The 17,225-nt window shown below is 40.7% G+C and overlaps 1 protein-coding gene across 1 annotated transcript; it reads right to left on the bottom strand.

Annotated features, from left to right (window-relative positions):
- Nucleotides 1–3,761: 3,761 nt before the first annotated feature.
- On the bottom strand, nt 3,762–16,708 carry LOC123249587 (keratin, type II cytoskeletal 5-like). The gene is made up of 9 exons (XM_044678658.1): nt 16,247–16,708; nt 12,949–13,157; nt 10,207–10,267; nt 9,146–9,241; nt 7,967–8,131; nt 6,934–7,059; nt 5,780–6,000; nt 4,368–4,402; nt 3,762–3,964 (listed from the first exon to the last, which is right to left on the bottom strand). Exons 1-9 carry the CDS (start codon nt 16,706–16,708, stop codon nt 3,762–3,764), a joined length of 1,578 nt encoding a protein of 525 aa, XP_044534593.1.
- Nucleotides 16,709–17,225: the final 517 nt, after the last annotated feature.

The raw sequence follows: 17,225 nt of genomic DNA, 5'->3' as shown, positions 1-17,225 counted from the left end.
AAGGTTGTATTTGGACAGGATATCCATTCATGGTGGCCTTCAGCAAAGTCATGGCCATTTGGGAGCCATGGGATATCAACTTATGGCTTAGGTCTGGAGGCAGCACAAGCATAGCCCTTTCCCTAACTCTGCCCCACTAGAAGATAGATTATCCACACATTCACTAAACTTCCACTATGTGTAATGAATTATAAGGGTGGGCATGAGATTGAGGTAGAGAATAGACATATAGAGAAGCAACAGAGTAATGCAATGGTTAGAAAATAGAATTTGAAGACAGGGGACCCAAGTTGGAATCTTGACTGCTGTTTTCTATATATGTGACCTTGGGAAAATCACTTCCTTTCTCTGGATCTATGTCTTCATTTGTAAAATGATCCCTAAATCCTATAATTATTGGACCTGGGAATCATAAGTACTAGGCTTGAATCCTTGCTATCATAGTTAATTTTTTCTGTGACCTTGACAAAGTCAATCTTGCCAGAGAGGATTCAGTTTACAAATCTGTAAATGAAAAGGATTGAGTTGGAGGTCTCTAAGAGCCCTTTTAGCTCTCATGCTGTATGAGGAAGAGATTCAGCCAATTTCTAAATTTCTCCCCCACATCCTTAGCTTCTCCTTTAAATAATAAAAAAGCCTATCCTGGATCTGGGGGAAGAACTAGAAGGAAGAGGGAAGAAGAATGGAATCGATGCTGGCCCTCAGGAGCTTCTACTTTGATGGAAGAGGGGGAATCCATATTTTTGTGGGTTCCACACAGATACTTTCTTAAACCCTTACTTTCTGTTTTAGTATCAACTCCAAGACAGAAGAGTGGTAAGGGCTAGGTAGTTAGAGTTAAGTGACTTGCCCAAGGTTCCACAGCTTGGAAGTGTCTGAGGTCACATTTGAACCCAGGACCTCTGCACTCTAGGCCTGGCCCTTTATCTACTATGCTCTTAGCTGCCTCTCCACACAGATTCTTTTTTGAGTTGATGGAAGAAATGTTACTGACAACAGCAAAAACAACTATTTTTCTCTCCCAAAGTAGTATCATGAAAAAGAGCCCTGGAATGGAAGGAAGTCAGGCTCAAGTCCTAGATCTACCAATAAGTAGGTTTGTGGCCTTGGATAAGTTTCCTAACCTTTTTGGGGTAAGCCTCAGTTTTCTCATTTGTTAAATGAGGAAAATTATCTTCCTCTACCTATTTATATCAAGATTCCTTGGATTCTTTCTGGGAGAAATTTAATAGCTGTGTAGAGGAAAAGCTCATTGGATTTGGAGTTAAAAAAAAAAACACAACTACGTTTGAATCTTGTTTCTCCTAGAGCAACCTGTGTGACTTTAGTCAAGTAATTTTATATCTTTGAGACTCTGTTTCTTAACACTGATCCCAATTTTTTTAATAACTCAGATTCCCAGCCACAGTTGGTGGAGAAGGAAGAAGTATCAGTCAAGCTTAGAGGCATCAGAGCATTTCTGATAGTGATTGGTAGATATACACAATGAAGAATCACTCTTTTATAGTCTGGAAAGGAACCTATCTTAATCCAAAGCAGTGTCACAGAAATGAGTATAGTAGGTGCCAGGAGTAGTGTGATAATTATGCCCAATGAGAGGGCCCTTCGAGCTCTGAGTCATTCAAAGTTGCTTAATGAAGAACAGATGTTAAAAGGCTTTTAAAAATAATTAAATGGTGTCCTTTTCCAAAAGGAGGAAATAAGGTTATACAGTGGTAAGAAATGCAAAAATGAGAATTACAAGAGATCTTGAATAACAGGAGAAAACCCATCTGAGCTAATAAAGGAAGCTGTCCCTCTCCAATACTAGGGGACCCAGCCCAAGACTGGCAGACATGGAGAGGTGGGATAGCAGAAGTGGTAGGTAGTATCTGGATCTGAAACCTGATTTATAAGATGGATTCAATTGTACATTTATCATCAGAATATATGACACAAAAATCAGTCTAAATCAGCCAGTTTGACTGCCTTTTATTCAAGCTCTTTGAGCAAATGGGCATAAAGGGGGGAACATAAGAAAAGGACCTGAAACAAATGAGGTCTTTTCCTCTGCTAACAGTTATTTCTGGAATCCATACTAGTGGAGAAACAGGAAACATGCAGAAATATTTGAGTTCTTTTTGCTGGTCTTGAGAATGACATCTATCTTGTTTTGGTCTTGGACTATGGTGGTGTATGATGCTTTGGCAATTCACAATACTACAAACTAACAAAGTTTCACTATGAGCAACAGTAGCTGAAAGGATTGAGAAGTGGTCCTATTTTTTCAATCTTTTCCCTTCTCTACTCTCCCTAGATTCCATCCCTTGCAGAAGAGATGCCCAGCACCAACCTCTGCAGAGCCCTAAATGTGGTGTCCTTGTTGGATTCTTCCATCCTTATGAGGTGAGTAATTTTGGCATGTTAATTTCAAAGTCCTCTTAGTCTGGCTAGTGTTGTGTTGAAGTTTGCATCTCAAAGTCTAAGTCAATAGAAGCAATGGTGATACCAAACAATAAGAGTTAAATAGACAAAAGGGTTGTCATCCAGGAATAAACTGGAGAGGAAGAGATATGCAGGACACAAAGAGAAATAGAATTCTAGCTTCTGAACAGGATGGAAAGAGTAGAGAGGAAGAGAGAGAAAAAGGAGAACAAAGATCTAGATACAAGGTGAGTTACAGAGAATGAAAAGAAAAGATGGAAGAAAGACAGAAAAATCAGCAAGACAGACAGAGTCAGAAACAGAGAGTCAGAGAGAAGGAAGTTAAAGAGGAAAATAAAACTGCCCAAGGAACATAAATTATTAGTCCAAAACCTTATTACTGAAAGATGAGATTTTAAGGGGAGGGAAAGAGGTGATTATGTGAATAGAAAGACTCCTAATACATGACAATTCGATTTTCCATTTAAGCATTTTCAAATGTTTCATGCCAGGCTGGTAGCTCCTATAAGTATTTTATTACTATCAATTGATATTTCATAAAGTAAATCATTTATAATATTAGTTCAAGGACAAACAAAAGTAGCATATAGAATCTGCTATTAAATATTATTTACTGCCTTCCAGACTTTCAGGCAGAATTGTTGTATGATCTGCTTGTTAGTATGGATAATAAAAAACTGACCATATTCCAAAATCCTACTTGTGGAAATGGAAAACTGAGGGAAGAGAAGAACCTGGGGAACTGATGTTTCTTATGGTTGTTATAATATGGGACACTGACAGTAACATATTTGGTGCAAAAGAGGCAAGTTTTGATGATGAATTTGGGCATAAGGAACCCACCCTGTTTTTCCTTTTGTTTTATGTTCCTGTTCTTCAAGAACTGGCTGGTATTTTGTTTGCTTTAACAATGAGTTGGTAGTATAAAAGTCTTGATCCAGAAGATATCAATTCCTGCTGAGACCCAGGAAGGGAGAAAACTAGAGTCAATTTCTAACACATACACACCCCAAGAAATAAGAAGAAATGCAATATACAGCTTTAGGTTAGAGATAAGGTAGAACTTCTTAACTCTGAGGGTTAGTCGACCCTAAGGGAGGCACTTATGGACCCTGAAGAACTTTGAAAACAAGTATCCTTCTTCATCTGAGGAGTGGTCTTAGAGAAGGCTTGCCTGGATGCAAAAAGATGGACAAGATGGCCTTAGAAGGCCTAGGAACCCTTTGTTTCTGTGTCTGACAGTATAAATGAAACTTCTTTCTGGGTCATTAGCAGAATATCAGGACTTGGGGTTGGGAAGCTCGGTTAGGGAAGGTTGGCAGTCAAGGAGAGAAGTTTTAGCTCCGATAGCTCTTCTTAGTAGATGATGTCTTGGAAATGATGCGCATGCTGGAGCTGCTGCCCCCAATGCTGCGCCCACTGGTGGAGCTGAAACCTCCAACCCCACTTCCATAGCAGAGGTTGCTGCTGAGACCACCTCCACCCACACAGAGGCCACTGCTTCCGCCATATCCAGTGCCCCCACTGGAAGTGACCACAGCTGTAGGGGAAAAAAAAAGAAGGAAAAGACCATCCTCTCATTTTCTCATTTGCACATAATGTCCATAATGCTACTTCTCTGAACAGCTCTAATTGTTAGATATATCTTTATTGTGTTGAGCTAAAATCTGTCTCTCATAATTTCCATCTTTACATCATTGTTCTCTCTTCTCAATCCCCCAATCCCTTCCCCAAATCCTTCTTTTCATTGGTCTAGAATCCCCAACATTTCTTTGATTGGGAAAAAGTGCCCAAATAAGAAGTAGGATCTTTGCAGGAATTTTTTTCCAAGAAATTTCCATCTCACAGATTCTTCTCCATCCTTCTCCGTCCCACTAGAGACAACTTATATTCCCCTTCCCATATCACTCATAGTCCACTAGTGTCTTAGAATTGTTACTCACATATATTCACAGGTCCAACACCTTCTCCAGTGAGTCTGTGGGGAGAAGGAAAAGAGACATTCTATTTAATTGAGAAACTGAGTAATTTTGTTATCCTTTTTCTTTCATGTGAATTGTGAGAAGTATACAGAGAGATACCCTGAAGTACATAGATTCTCCCATGCAAAATAAGTAAAGGGTAAAAAGGGACAAAGAGAAAGTGAAGGAGTAGACAACAATGGAGAGGGAGGGAGGGAGAGAGAGAAAGAGAGGAGGAGAGGAGAAGAGAGGAGAAGAGAGGAGAGGAGAGGAGAAGAGAGGAGAGGAGAGGAGAGGAGAGGAGAACATAAAGAAAAAGAGGGAACAAGAATGAAAGCAAAAGTCAGAGAAAGATGGAAATAGAGGCAGAAGGACAGAATGACAAAAAGGAAATGAATGGGCAAGTCACTTGACCCCCATTGCCTACCCTTACCACTCTTCTGCCTTGAAGCCAATACACAGTATTGAGTCCAAGACGGAAGGTAAGGGTTTAAAAAAAAAAGGAAATGATCCTTAATGGTACAGGCAGTGACAGTTAGAGGTTATGAGATAACTGGTATATAGTTCCTTCCCTGAATGAGTAGTAAGAATGATGGTGTAGATCCACTTCCAAAAGTTTTTGTTTCAAAAATTGTTTCAAAGCTTGGGACATGGCATGGACTTACTTGAACATGTAATAAGGGATACTCTTGAAGGTCAATATAAAAAATGTCCAAGAGCTAAGCAATTAGGCTCAGAATGTCATGGATGATCATGAACAAACAATTCCTTTAACAATGGATTTGGGAACCTGTGACCAAAAGGAGTACAGGATTTGGCAGCCAGACCAAGACTTTCCCAGAAAGTAATGGGCACTTCCCCAGGAAATGGCGGACACTTTTCTAGGGGTTAGAAAGGAATAATAATGGCTTTATCCTAGACATTCCACCTCTTGCTTCTGAGCATTTCACTGGCTGCTCTGCATGCCTGGAACACACTCTTCTTTGTCATCTTTGACTACTGACTTCCCTGACTTCCTAACAAAAATCCCACTTTCTACAGGAAAAATTCCTCAACTTTCCCTTAATTTTGGTGTCATATTTCTCTTATTTATTTCCTTTTTATCCTATATTTAGATTGCTTTGTATATATTTCCTTGCATATTGACTCCTCTGTTGAAAGCTCCTTGAGGGCAGGAACTTTCTTTTGTCTCTTTTTGAATCTTCAGTGCTTAGGACAGTGTCCAGCATATAGCAGGTGCCTAATAAATGTTTGTTGATTAGCTGATTGATTTAGTCTCTGGAAATTCAAAAAAGTTGCTTAATGTGTTGAGGTTGTCTAATTTTCTTGTGGAACTATCATACTACTGTGATGCTGCTGTTTAGGTTATGGATGATAAAGAGCTGAGTACCCACCTGCACTCCTCGCCCTCTAGCAGCTTCCTGTAGGTGGCAATCTCAATGTCCAGGGCCAGTTTGACATTCATCAGCTCCTGGTACTCACGGAGCTGCCGGGCCATGTCCTGTTTGGCTTTCTGCAGGGCATCCTCGAGTTCAGCCAGCTTTGCTCGGGCATCCTTAAGAGCCAGCTCCCCACGCTGTTCAGCATCTGCTATGGCAGCCTGAAGAGTGGCACACTAGTGCAAGAAGACAATGTGATTTTTAAAACTGGACAGAAGAATATTAAAGATCAGCTCTATCTCTAATTAGCCATGTGGTCTTACAAATGTTTTTTTTTTCCTACAGGTCTCAATTTCTGGATCTGCAAAATGAGTGGGCTGGACTAAGTAATCTTTAAGGTTTTCTCTAACTTTAAAATTATATAATATTTTGATATGAACTCAATTTATAACAAGATAGAGTTAGGTTTGACTTCACGACGAACACTGAGAGTCAACCCCAGAGAAGTCATGGCTTCTCCAATTCTGAGAACCTTTGAGAATCAGATTGACACCACCAACATGGATATTTAGGTATCTACCTGGCAGAGGGCAATTCATTACTTTTTAACATTCTATTGTCCTCTGGCATTTTCTGGTTAATAAATAAGAAGGCAATTAATCTAGAGTTTATGCTATAGCTTGTTTAATCTGAAAAGGTGTTCAATTTTCCCTGCATAGGAGGAGGAATTGAGGTTAATAATTATAATATAGCACTTTTATAGTGCTTTAAAGATTGCAAAATGTTTTACATGTTATCTCATTTACTCACAACAACCCTAGAAGGTAGATGCTATCATTATTCCCATTTCACAGATGGGGAAAATGAGACATTTGGAGGTTAAATGACTTGCCCAGCATCACTGAATAAGTGAATATCTGAGGCGGATTTGAATTCAGGTCTTCCTGACTACATCCACCATTCCATCCATTGTGCCACCTATTTATTTAATCTCAGGAAGACTTTCTTAATATCCCAGGTTCTGAAGAGAAATTGGAATTGAATTCAATGGAATAATTGAAATCATGAAATCCTATTTCTAGGGTATTTTAACGGCCTGGTTTGGTTAAGTGCAGGTATTTTAGAAGTTGAGATCATGACTAAGATGACTCTATTGAGTCTCAGCATACCTGCTTCTTCAAATTGTCAATCTCAGAACGTAGCCTCTGAATCATCCGATTCAATTCAGAGATCTCCATTCTGGTGGTACGAAGGTCATCCCCATGTCTACCAGCAGAAAGCTGAAGTTCCTCATACTGTGAAGAAAGAAAGTAAAACACCAAATATAGGTAACATTAAAGGAATAGGGATAGCTGAGTCTAGAAACAAGAATGCTGAGGTTTTCTTGGTGACTAGATCATTAATATTTCTTTCCCCCAGACCATCATCAAATCCTGAAAAATTATTGTATTTAAATTATTATTGTATAAAATATTCTTAGCCCTTCTCCATTCCGTCCATTTTTATAGCCACTACTCTAATCTAGACCTTCCTCACCATGTGTCTAGACTGCCATGATGGCATTCTCATTTTAGAATCATGACTTCTACTCTCTTCTCCAAGTGCCATCTAAATCTCATCCATTCCAGGCTCAAGGACATGTGCTTGCTCCCTATTGTCTCTAATAACAGATTTACAGTTATCTCCCTGGTCTTTATGGCATCCTCTCATATTCACCCTCACTATCACCTAAGACTCCTGGGTTTAGGATTTCTGCTCCAGTTGGTCAAATCTATTCTTTTTCCTACCACATCAAAAATTTCCCCATGGTATTCTCTTTGCCATATAGGATGTATATTTTCCCTTTCCATTTAGCCCTGTCTCCCTTCTACATTACAACTTTATTCCACATTCTTTTTCTCTTTGTGAAACGTAATGTTTTCACTTCTTCCCTTCTCATCTACCAACATAAACATCTATAACTCAGTTCAATCATTTCTTATCTCCTTGATCTCATCTCTCTGTCTGTATGACTATATATAATCCATGTCCTTTGACAGACTGAGAGATTCTCTAAGGGAGTGACTTGAATACTTTTTCCATCCTTTCCATCACTCAAGTTCTCAGAACAAGATTCTACCACCCCCAGGAGAAATTTAAAACCAAGGAATGAGTTAGTGAGTGGATTTCTGACTCCAACTTAGTTCTTCCTTAATTCCTTACCTTTGACTGGTACCAGGACTCAGCCTCAGCCCGGCTTCGGTTGGCAATGTCTTCATACTGAGCTTTGACCTCAGCAATGATGCTGTCCAGGTCTAGTTTGCGGTTATTGTCCATAGACAGGACCACTGAAGTTTCTGAGATCTGAGCCTGAAGTTGAGCCAGCTCCTGCAATTGAACCGAAGTATAGAAATATGGGAATTGGGGGGTGTGTGTGTGTGTGTGTGTGTGTGTGTGTGTGTGTGTGTGTGTGTGTGTGTAAGAAACAGAAACTGAGAGATAGAGACAAAGGGGGAAAAGAGAGGACAGAGAGATGGAGCGGAAGAGAAAAGAGAAAAAGGAAAGGGGTTAGCAAGACAAAGAGAAGAAAAGAGACACTTTATCAAGTCCCTTTAGAGACTGAAAGACAGAGAGATTATGTCCTGGCTTCCTTAAAAACATTTACCATTAAATAAAAGCTCATTAAGGTATTGTATCTTGTATTGAGAGCTGCCTTTTTAGTTGAAAGGAATCACTGGATATACGTGGCTCTGCCACCTACAGTGTGAACTTGGACAAGCCAATTTGCAATACATTTTTCTCTTCTATAAAATGAAGGGATTGGATTATATAACCTATATAATTTATATTATAACCTATATTACCTACAAATTTCCTTCCCAATTGCATAAACAGAATTATAGCCAAGTCTTTTAACTGTGCTAATGGGAAGAGATAATAGTATAGACAAATCCTAAATGGATTGTCTGAATAAAATTCCCATTTGTTTTGTTTGTTTTTAAAACCCTTACCTTCTGTCTTAGAATTGATACTAAGTATTGGTTCTAAGGCAGAAGTGCAGTAAGGGCAAGACAACTAGGGTTAAGTGACTTGCCCAGTGTCACAGAACTATGAAGAGACAGAGGTCAGATTTGAACCCAAGACCTCATATCTCTGGGCCTGGCTCTCAAACCACTGAACCATCTAGCTGTCTTTCTCTTTGCCCTTTGAAAAGACTTCCCTTGAAAGGAAGAATGAGTCTGTGAATGCAAGATATAGTGGTTTCCAATAGAGTACAAAGGGGAAGGAGAGGAAGTGGTACCTTCACTTGTGTGATAATGAGTCAATCCAGCAAGCAATTCCAAGAGATAGATGAAAATGAACTGAAAGAAGTTTGGAGGGGAAAACTAAAGCCCTCCTTACCGCCTCATAGAAAGCCCTCAGAAAGTTGATTTCATCTGTTAGCGCATCAACCTTAGCCTCCAGTTCCACCTTGTTCATGTAAGCTGCATCCACATCCTGAAATGCAAAATCAGAAATTATTGTTGTAGCTCTTGTTCTTCCCACATTTTAATTCTCCCCTCAGGCCCACGAGGCTGGTTGGAACCACTTCTACTCAGCTGAGTGAGTGAGTTTCCAAATGCTAGATTATGGGGTGTAGCTTAGGGGTGGGAATTCTAGGGGTGAGGTTTGATGATTATTTGGGTGATAGCACTTTGGGGTCCCTGAGGGGATGTGTAGGATCTGGAATTTCTTTCTCTGATCCACCTTAGAGAAATTAAAACTTATTGGACATTTATCAGTTGTAGTGCTATCTCTAGGTCAAAGAGTTCTTAACTGAGGGTAAGGGTATCTATGAAGTTAGTTGGGGGAAATTGCATCTTAATTTTCATTAACTTCTAAGTTCATTAACTTCATTTATCATTTCCTTCAATTATTTAAACATAGAATACTGAAAGGGGCTATACAGCCTTCACCAGGCTGCCAAAGGGGTCCACATTGCAAAAAAAAAAGATTAAGAATCTTCTTTCCAAGTACACCATTTTCATCTGTTTGCACTATCAAGAAATTAAGCTGCCCATTCTTCAAACAGCTTGACCTCTCTAGCCTCTGAGACCTTCCCCCAGACTAATCTCTGCCTTAAAATGACCTCCTCCCTCTTCTTCTCTTTCCTTATTCCTAGTGCTGTCCCACAATTCCTTCTTGGAGTCTAAACTCCCAGCTTTGCTTCTTCACAACCTATTTCGGTTCTCCCAAGCTCTGCTGAACAAAGCACTATCCATCTGCTTCTGTTTTAGTCTCTTTGTGTCCTGGGCATGTATCCTCTTTTCCCCATCAGGCCAGACATGTTTGGGGAGTCATAACTAGAATATCCTCCCTGGTTTCATTCTAGAGAAATCTGAGCTAATTGGGAATTTTTCCCTCAATGGGAATGATGTTGGGCAGAATAGTCAGTATTCGAGCATCTTTCTCTCCCCCCTCACCTTCTTGAGCACCACAAACTCATTCTCTGCTGCTGTGCGTCTGTTGATTTCATCTTCATATCTGTGGGAGTGAATAAGAGGTTAATTTACATTAACATCAGGGAATCTGAGCTTAAGGAAAAGGAAGCTTTTCAGGTGAGGAGGGTGAGGCCATTGCTCCAAAACAACTTGGTAAGACTCCATGGATGTTAAGCCACCAGGCAGAGAAGGCCTCTTGTTAAGGAGAAAAAAAAAAATAGATGGGGGGAGGGGAATGGGGAGGAGATCACACCATAGCCAGTGAATTCCATTGTTCTGGACCAGAGAAACCAGACTTGAATTCTCACTCCACCCTTATTTTCTATGACCTCAGAAAAATCATGTAATGTCTCTGGGTTTGCTTCCTTACTCTATCATAGGGGAGGTAGGATATCCCGCTTTCTGTTCCCTCTCACTGGGAGATGTCAGGAAGGTTAATTATATTATTTTTCTCTGGGCAGTCTTCCAGGATCCCACAGAATGAATTATCTGTCCCCTGGCTCCTAGTCCCTTTACCACATTTTTGTGGAATGAGTCCAGGGATCAACCCTCCTCCCCCCACCTGTACCCCATGCTTCCCAAGCAATAAAAGGAACAACGAAAGGAGCTGAGAGGCATTGTCATCTCCCTTTTGGGAAGTCTTCACAAGAACCTTGAGAATTCCTGGCTCTTGTCAGGGCAAGGTGGAGGCTTCCTATGAGTTCATTCACTTCCCCCAAATCACCAGGTAGAATTAAGAAGGAAAAGCTTAGCAGTGGAAAGAATGCTGGATGAACTCAACTTGAAATCTCAGTCATGTGTGGTTTGTATGACCACAGTCCTAAAGTGTCCTAATACCCACCGAAAGCTAAAAATCCATCTTCTTGGCTAGATTGTGGCTCTCCTGGTATCATCCCAGCCTGATCTTTTTTGTTTTGTTTTGTTTTGTTTTTTTTTTTAAACCCTTGTACTTTGGTGTATTGTCTCATAGATGGAAGATTGGTAAGGGTGGGCAATGGGGGTCAAGTGACTTGCCCAGGGTCTCACAGCTGGGAAGTGGCTGAGGCCGGGTTTGAACCTAGGACCTCCTGTCTCTAGGCCTGACTCTCACTCCACTGAGCTACCCAGCTGCCCCTTTAGCCTGATCTTTTTTAAAGAACTCTTCCTTTCCATCTTAGGATCAATATTGTATATTGGTTCCAAGGCAGAAGAGTGGCAATGGATAGGCAATCTGGACTTAGTAATTTGCCTAGGGTCATATAGTTATAAAGTGTCTGAGGCCAGATGTGAACAGAGGACCTCCCTTCTCTTGGCCTGGCTCTCAGTCCACTGAGCCACCCAGCTGCCTGTGAATGTGCAAAAAGCAGTTCATGCTGTCTCTGACTTGGAAGACTTAATGAAGTACCTCCCTGCACTTTCTTCTTTGGTTAGTTGGTTCAAATTCTGTTTATTTCCTCATCAAGCCTTTCCATTAATTCCAAACTCCTCATCTAAAGTTTCACGGTCCCTTTGCCCAGCACCTTTCTTCCAATGGCTCTTGGGTCCCACAATTTTTCAGTTCAAACTCAAAATTATTGGGATTTAGAGCTGGAGTGGTCCCCACAGACTTCTCCTTTGCTTGCTCTTTGTCTCATGCATCCCAGCCCTACTCTAGTCCATGACCCCCAGCAGGTGCCCAGAAAAGAAAATACTGCTATTATTTAACCCAAATCTTCAAAAATGGGTTATTAATTCTGGATTACCCTTTGAAGTCTTTCTGCTGCTGCTGCTTGCTGTTGCTGCTTCTGGCAAGCTTTTAATTTAACATAGCAAGAGTATTCACTCAATTTTATTTGTGAGAACAAAAGTCACTCTGTCAGGGAGTTCATCAGCTTTCTCCTCTTGAACCGGTAGGTTGGACTAGACAACTTCCAAAAGGGCCTTGTAGATCTAACGTCAGTGGGGCTAATGTGAACAGAACGAGGAAGATAACTCTATAATTTAGGTCACCGCTCAACAGAGATGACTTTTGCATTATGAGTTGTTTGGGATCATCTGCAACTTGAGTCCCACTTGTTAATACAGGGAACATTAAATGACCATAAGATGTAGAGTTGAAAGAGCCCTTAAAGATGATCTACTCTAAATCCCTCATTTAATAGGTGAGGAAACTGAGTTCCTGAAGGAGTGAAATGACTAAAGTCATACAGAAAGTAAGCAGCAGATGTGGGATTCTGATCCAGATCTCAAATCTACAATATTATATTGCCCCCCTTCTTACCCTTCCACAGCTCCAGGTCAGTCTGCTCCCATACCCTGCACAAACCCCTTTATCTCTGACTTCAGGACTTCTGGATGTCTGCCTAGAGCTCTTTCCAGCTGCTCCTGGATTAATTCATCAATCCAAAATACTCTCTGGATTCTACAAATAGTAGCTACATTACTGGTGCAAAGAAGCTGGTTTTAGAAGGCATTTAGAGTTGGGGCAGGTGCATGGGAACAGTGTTATCAGGTTACTCTGAATGAATTTCAAGTTCTTCCCACATGATGTCTATCTAGAGTTCTGCCCCGCCTCCTGAATCTAGTCTATTCTTCACCCACCTAGTGTTCCTGGCCTCTCCCATTAGCCTAGGTAGTCCCTGAGATCAGGAGCCGTATTTTCTAGCTCCAGGTCTCTGAAATACCTAGAATATGAGTGGGCATGAGAAGTGCTCAGGACAAAGAAGAGGTAAATGAGTTTCTGGCTTTTGTTCCTTTCACACTCACTTGTTCTTGAAGTCCTCCACCACATCCTGCATGCTCTTCAGTTCAGTTTCTAGCCTTGCTCTTTCTCCACCCAGGCTGTCTAGCTGCCTCCTCAGGTTGTTGATATAGGCTTCAAACAGGGGCTCAATGTTGGCTTTGGTTGTCTTATGGTCCTGGAGGATGCTCCATTTGGTTTCCAGGACTTTGTTCTGCTGCTCCAGGAAGCGAACCTGTTTCCCCCCCAGAAAAAAAGATAACCTTAAGCATTCTGAAACAACAACCTCCCTTCTACATGTGTAACCCAGATTGAATTGCTTGCCAGCTCTGGGAGGAGGAATGGGAGGGAGATAGGGAGACAATTTGTACTACCTAACTTCAGAAAACATAGGTGAAAGTTTTTTTTTTATTTCATGTAATTGGTAAAATAAAATATCTTTATTTGAAAGAAACCTCTCTTCTGTATTTAGAGCATGAAAAAAAGCCTACTGTTAGCAAAGTGGAAATATTGCAAATTAGGAAGCAAATCTCCTCCTGTCTTCCATTTCTCAAAAAGAACTGATGTTAAACAGCTGTGTGGTGGTGGTTCCATTTGGGAGATGAAATAGGAAGAGTGAGTGAAAGGATGCATCTGAGAAGTGGAAAAAGAATAAGTCCAAGCTGTTTGGAATGCCCAGGAGAAGCAGTGCTTTTGTTTCATTTCCAAGACATTTGTCTCTCTTCACCGTATATGCAGAAGGAAGAAGACTATGCCAAATATTTCAAAAATTGTATGTCATTCATGTTACACAGACTTGGTTCAGATCTACAGGGCTTTGGTCCTCCCTGTAATTCAGGAAAGCTGAAATGAGAATGTGAGATGTAGAGCAAAGCCAGGTCTGATCAGCCCCAACTCCTAGGATTGTAGAGAGTAAGATGTGGGCTTTCTCTCTATTATGCTGCGGGAACATATTATACTTCAGATTTCATAATTCTCTTATGGTTGGTCCCCAAAGGAGTTGGAGGGAAGGAAAGTGGTCCCTTTAACGAGATCTATCTCTGGCTATTTGTGGGAGGTGAGGGGAAGGAGATGAGTAGTTCCTCCTCACAATTCTGTGCTCAATTGAGTTATCTTTCCCAGAAGTCCATTTGCTTTCTACTACATCTCCCTCAGTGGCTCAGTCCAAACTCTGAAGGATTCTTTCCCACTCCTACCCCCAACTCAATTTGTCCAGGTACCAATATTCCTAGTAATAGCTCTTTTGAAATGTAATAAGGGGGCAGCTAGGTGGCACAGTGGATTGAGAGTCAGGCCCAGAGACAGGAACCAATACACAGTATTTATTCTAAGATGCAAGGTAAGGGTTTAAAAAAAAAGAAATATAATAGAAATCCCACTGGCCACTGAGGCAGGAGAATTGGGTTCTAGTACCTGCTTTCTTTCTCGAACTAGTTGGATATCCCTGGATGAATTACTTCCCCATTTTGAGTTTGTTTCCTCCTCTGCAAAATAAGGGATTCCATAAGATGATCTCTTAGATCTTTGACAGCTTATACATTCTAGGATCCCATGCTACTAGTTTAACTTTCTAGATTTAGTCAAGATCTTGACTAAAATCTTGACCCAATGTAAGCTTTTGACATCATTCAAACTTCTGGGACTCAGCCTGGGTGGCTTAAAAGATGGTTCTAATCACTCATATCCCTAAATAACATTTTTTTAAACTGAGCTTTTTGTCAGGAGACAAAAGCAACTGAGGCTCCATTGGCTTTTTGGCAGTTGCAGCCATGGGATCATCCATCTATTTAGACTCACAAATGAAAAATAAAAGGATCTGGGGGCAGGTAAGTAGCTCAGTAGATTGAGAGCCAAGCTCAGAGATGGGTAATCCTGGGTTCAGATCTAACCTCAGACACTTCCTAGCTGTGTGACCCTGTGCAAGTAATTTAACCCCTATTGTCTAGCTTTACTGCACTTCTGCCTTGGAACTATGTGATTCTAAGAAGGAAGGTAAGGGTTTTTTTTAAATAAGAGAAAAGAACAGAAAAGAAGAGAAAAAAAAGAAGAAAAGAAAAGCCTCAGAAGCCATTTCTTTCAAGCATTTCATTTTATAGTTGAGTAAACTGAGGCCCAGGAGTAGAGAAATGACTTACCTAAGGTCACATAGTTATTTATGGACAATAAAAAAATAGAACTCAACTGACCAGGGGTTTCTTCATTATATTGTGTTGCTAATTATTATTCTTTCCTTACCATGATATCTGACATGTCCCATTCTCCTCCTTGTTATCAAATAATAATAGAAATACTAGATAGAATGATCACACCCTGATTCCTCTCTGAACCCAACTAAAGATCTAGCTCCCTCTTCTTGGATGTCATGGAAGACTAGAAATAGAAGCAGAAGGGAAAATGTCAGATAGGATTAGCACTGTCACAAGATGAAAAAAAATTAAAAATTGCCTTCATGGCAGTGTCCCTGGCATAGTTTACCCAGAGAACAATGTTGGAAAATGACACAAATATTTTACAGAATTACCGAATTCTAGAACTGGAAGGATTCTTAAAGGACATGTAAGTGATGTGATTTTCCCAAGGTCACATGGCTAATTAGAGAAGCAGATTGAAGAATAGAATCCAGATTTCCTGAATTGTAGTTTCAGACTCTTCAAATTTAGAAGAACTCAATTTTTCATGTCATTGCCTCTGTTATTTCTTGAATAAGAAGATGATCAAGCACCTCCAGTATTAAGTGGAGGCTGAGAAAGAGAAAAGGAATAGAAAATGAGATAATCGTATATCAGAACTATGGGAAATGCCCAAGAAACCAATCAGTGCGCTCCAATGCTCAAAACACCTATTCCCTCTCCATGAAAGAAGGACCAAAAGCAGATTTTTACCTCTACCTTCTTGAATCCTTCTTGAATTATTGGGCAGATACCTCATTGCTCTTAGGCAGACGTCCACCCTTGACCAAGTTTGTAATCATTTCATTCTATTTTTTAGCTTAATTTAGCCTGAGTTCCTATCAGCAAGAAAGCCATTTCATTCTCAGTCACTATCCACTGAGAAAGAAATGATCTTATTATGGGCAAGAGAGACTTCTAAACATGTGACTAACCCAATAGCATCATTCTTGAATATGGAATTCCAAATATTCTCTATCTTCTGCTTCATCCGTAGAAAGACCAAAGAATATCAAGACCCTTACAACCTGTCCATGGAGTAGAATTTCTTGGGTTGAAGTCAAAGTTTCTCAATCTCTATTCCCAAATTTTATCCCCAGTAATAGTTTTTAAATTACAGATTAATCAATAGACCACCAGGGAAGCAAGTTCTTACCTTGTCTATAAAGGAGGCAAATTTGTTATTGAGAGTCTTGATCTGCTCTTTCTCTTCCTTCCGGACCTTCTGCAGAGATGGGTCAATCTCCAGGTTGAGGGGAGCCAGTAGGCTCTGATTAACTGTAACTTCATGGATGCCACCAGATCCTGCCATAATTCCACCTCCATATCCATAACCCCCAACCCTATATCCAATGCCCCCATACCCCAAGCCACAACTACCCCCATAACCAGCTCTGCTGGAGCGATATGCCCCACTGACAGAGATCCTTTTGCCGCCTACAAGGTTGTGGAGGCTCCTGGTCCCAAAGCCACCCCCAAGACGGCTCCCACTCTTCCCTCCCTGGGACACAGACACAGAGCTGAAGCTGGTCCTGCAGCCTGGGAGGAGTGATGCCGAGGAGGCACTGAAACTCCGGCTGCCACCAGTGGACTTGATGCTGACGGATCTTTGAGCCATCGGAAAAGTGGATGCAGAGAGATTAAAGAAGTAGGACTGTCAAAGAAAAGAACAGAGATACTTCTCGATCTTGTCCTCTAGAACCCTAGGCTTATATTCTCTTTGGAAACTGGGCTTGGTCAGAGAAAATCACAGACCACTGCTTTGAATTCATCTCCTTGGCATGTCTGGCTATGGTCCATTGTTCATGTCCCACTAATAATCACTGAGAGAATCATGAACACACCTACCAGAGGCAGGACCAGACCTGGGGTTTTCTGAGCCTGTGGCAAGACCAGATTCCTAAGTACCCCAAGTATTCCCCCCAAACTCTGACACTTAACATTCACTCATTCCATGTTCAGTAAATGTCTTCTCTGTTCCTAGTTCTTCCAAGCCTAACTAATGATACAACCAGATCCTCCCCATTTGGGGTGTTCTTTTTTAATGTTTTATTGATATATTTTTCAATATACATTTTCAAAAATATCTTTTCTTTGTCCCTCCCATTATGCCATCCCTTATAACAAGAATTTAA

The sequence above is a fragment of the Gracilinanus agilis genome, chromosome 5 (assembly GCF_016433145.1).
Source record: "Gracilinanus agilis isolate LMUSP501 chromosome 5, AgileGrace, whole genome shotgun sequence".
Taxonomy (NCBI): domain Eukaryota; kingdom Metazoa; phylum Chordata; class Mammalia; order Didelphimorphia; family Didelphidae; genus Gracilinanus; species Gracilinanus agilis.
This window is presented reverse-complemented; position numbering and strand designations above follow the sequence as displayed.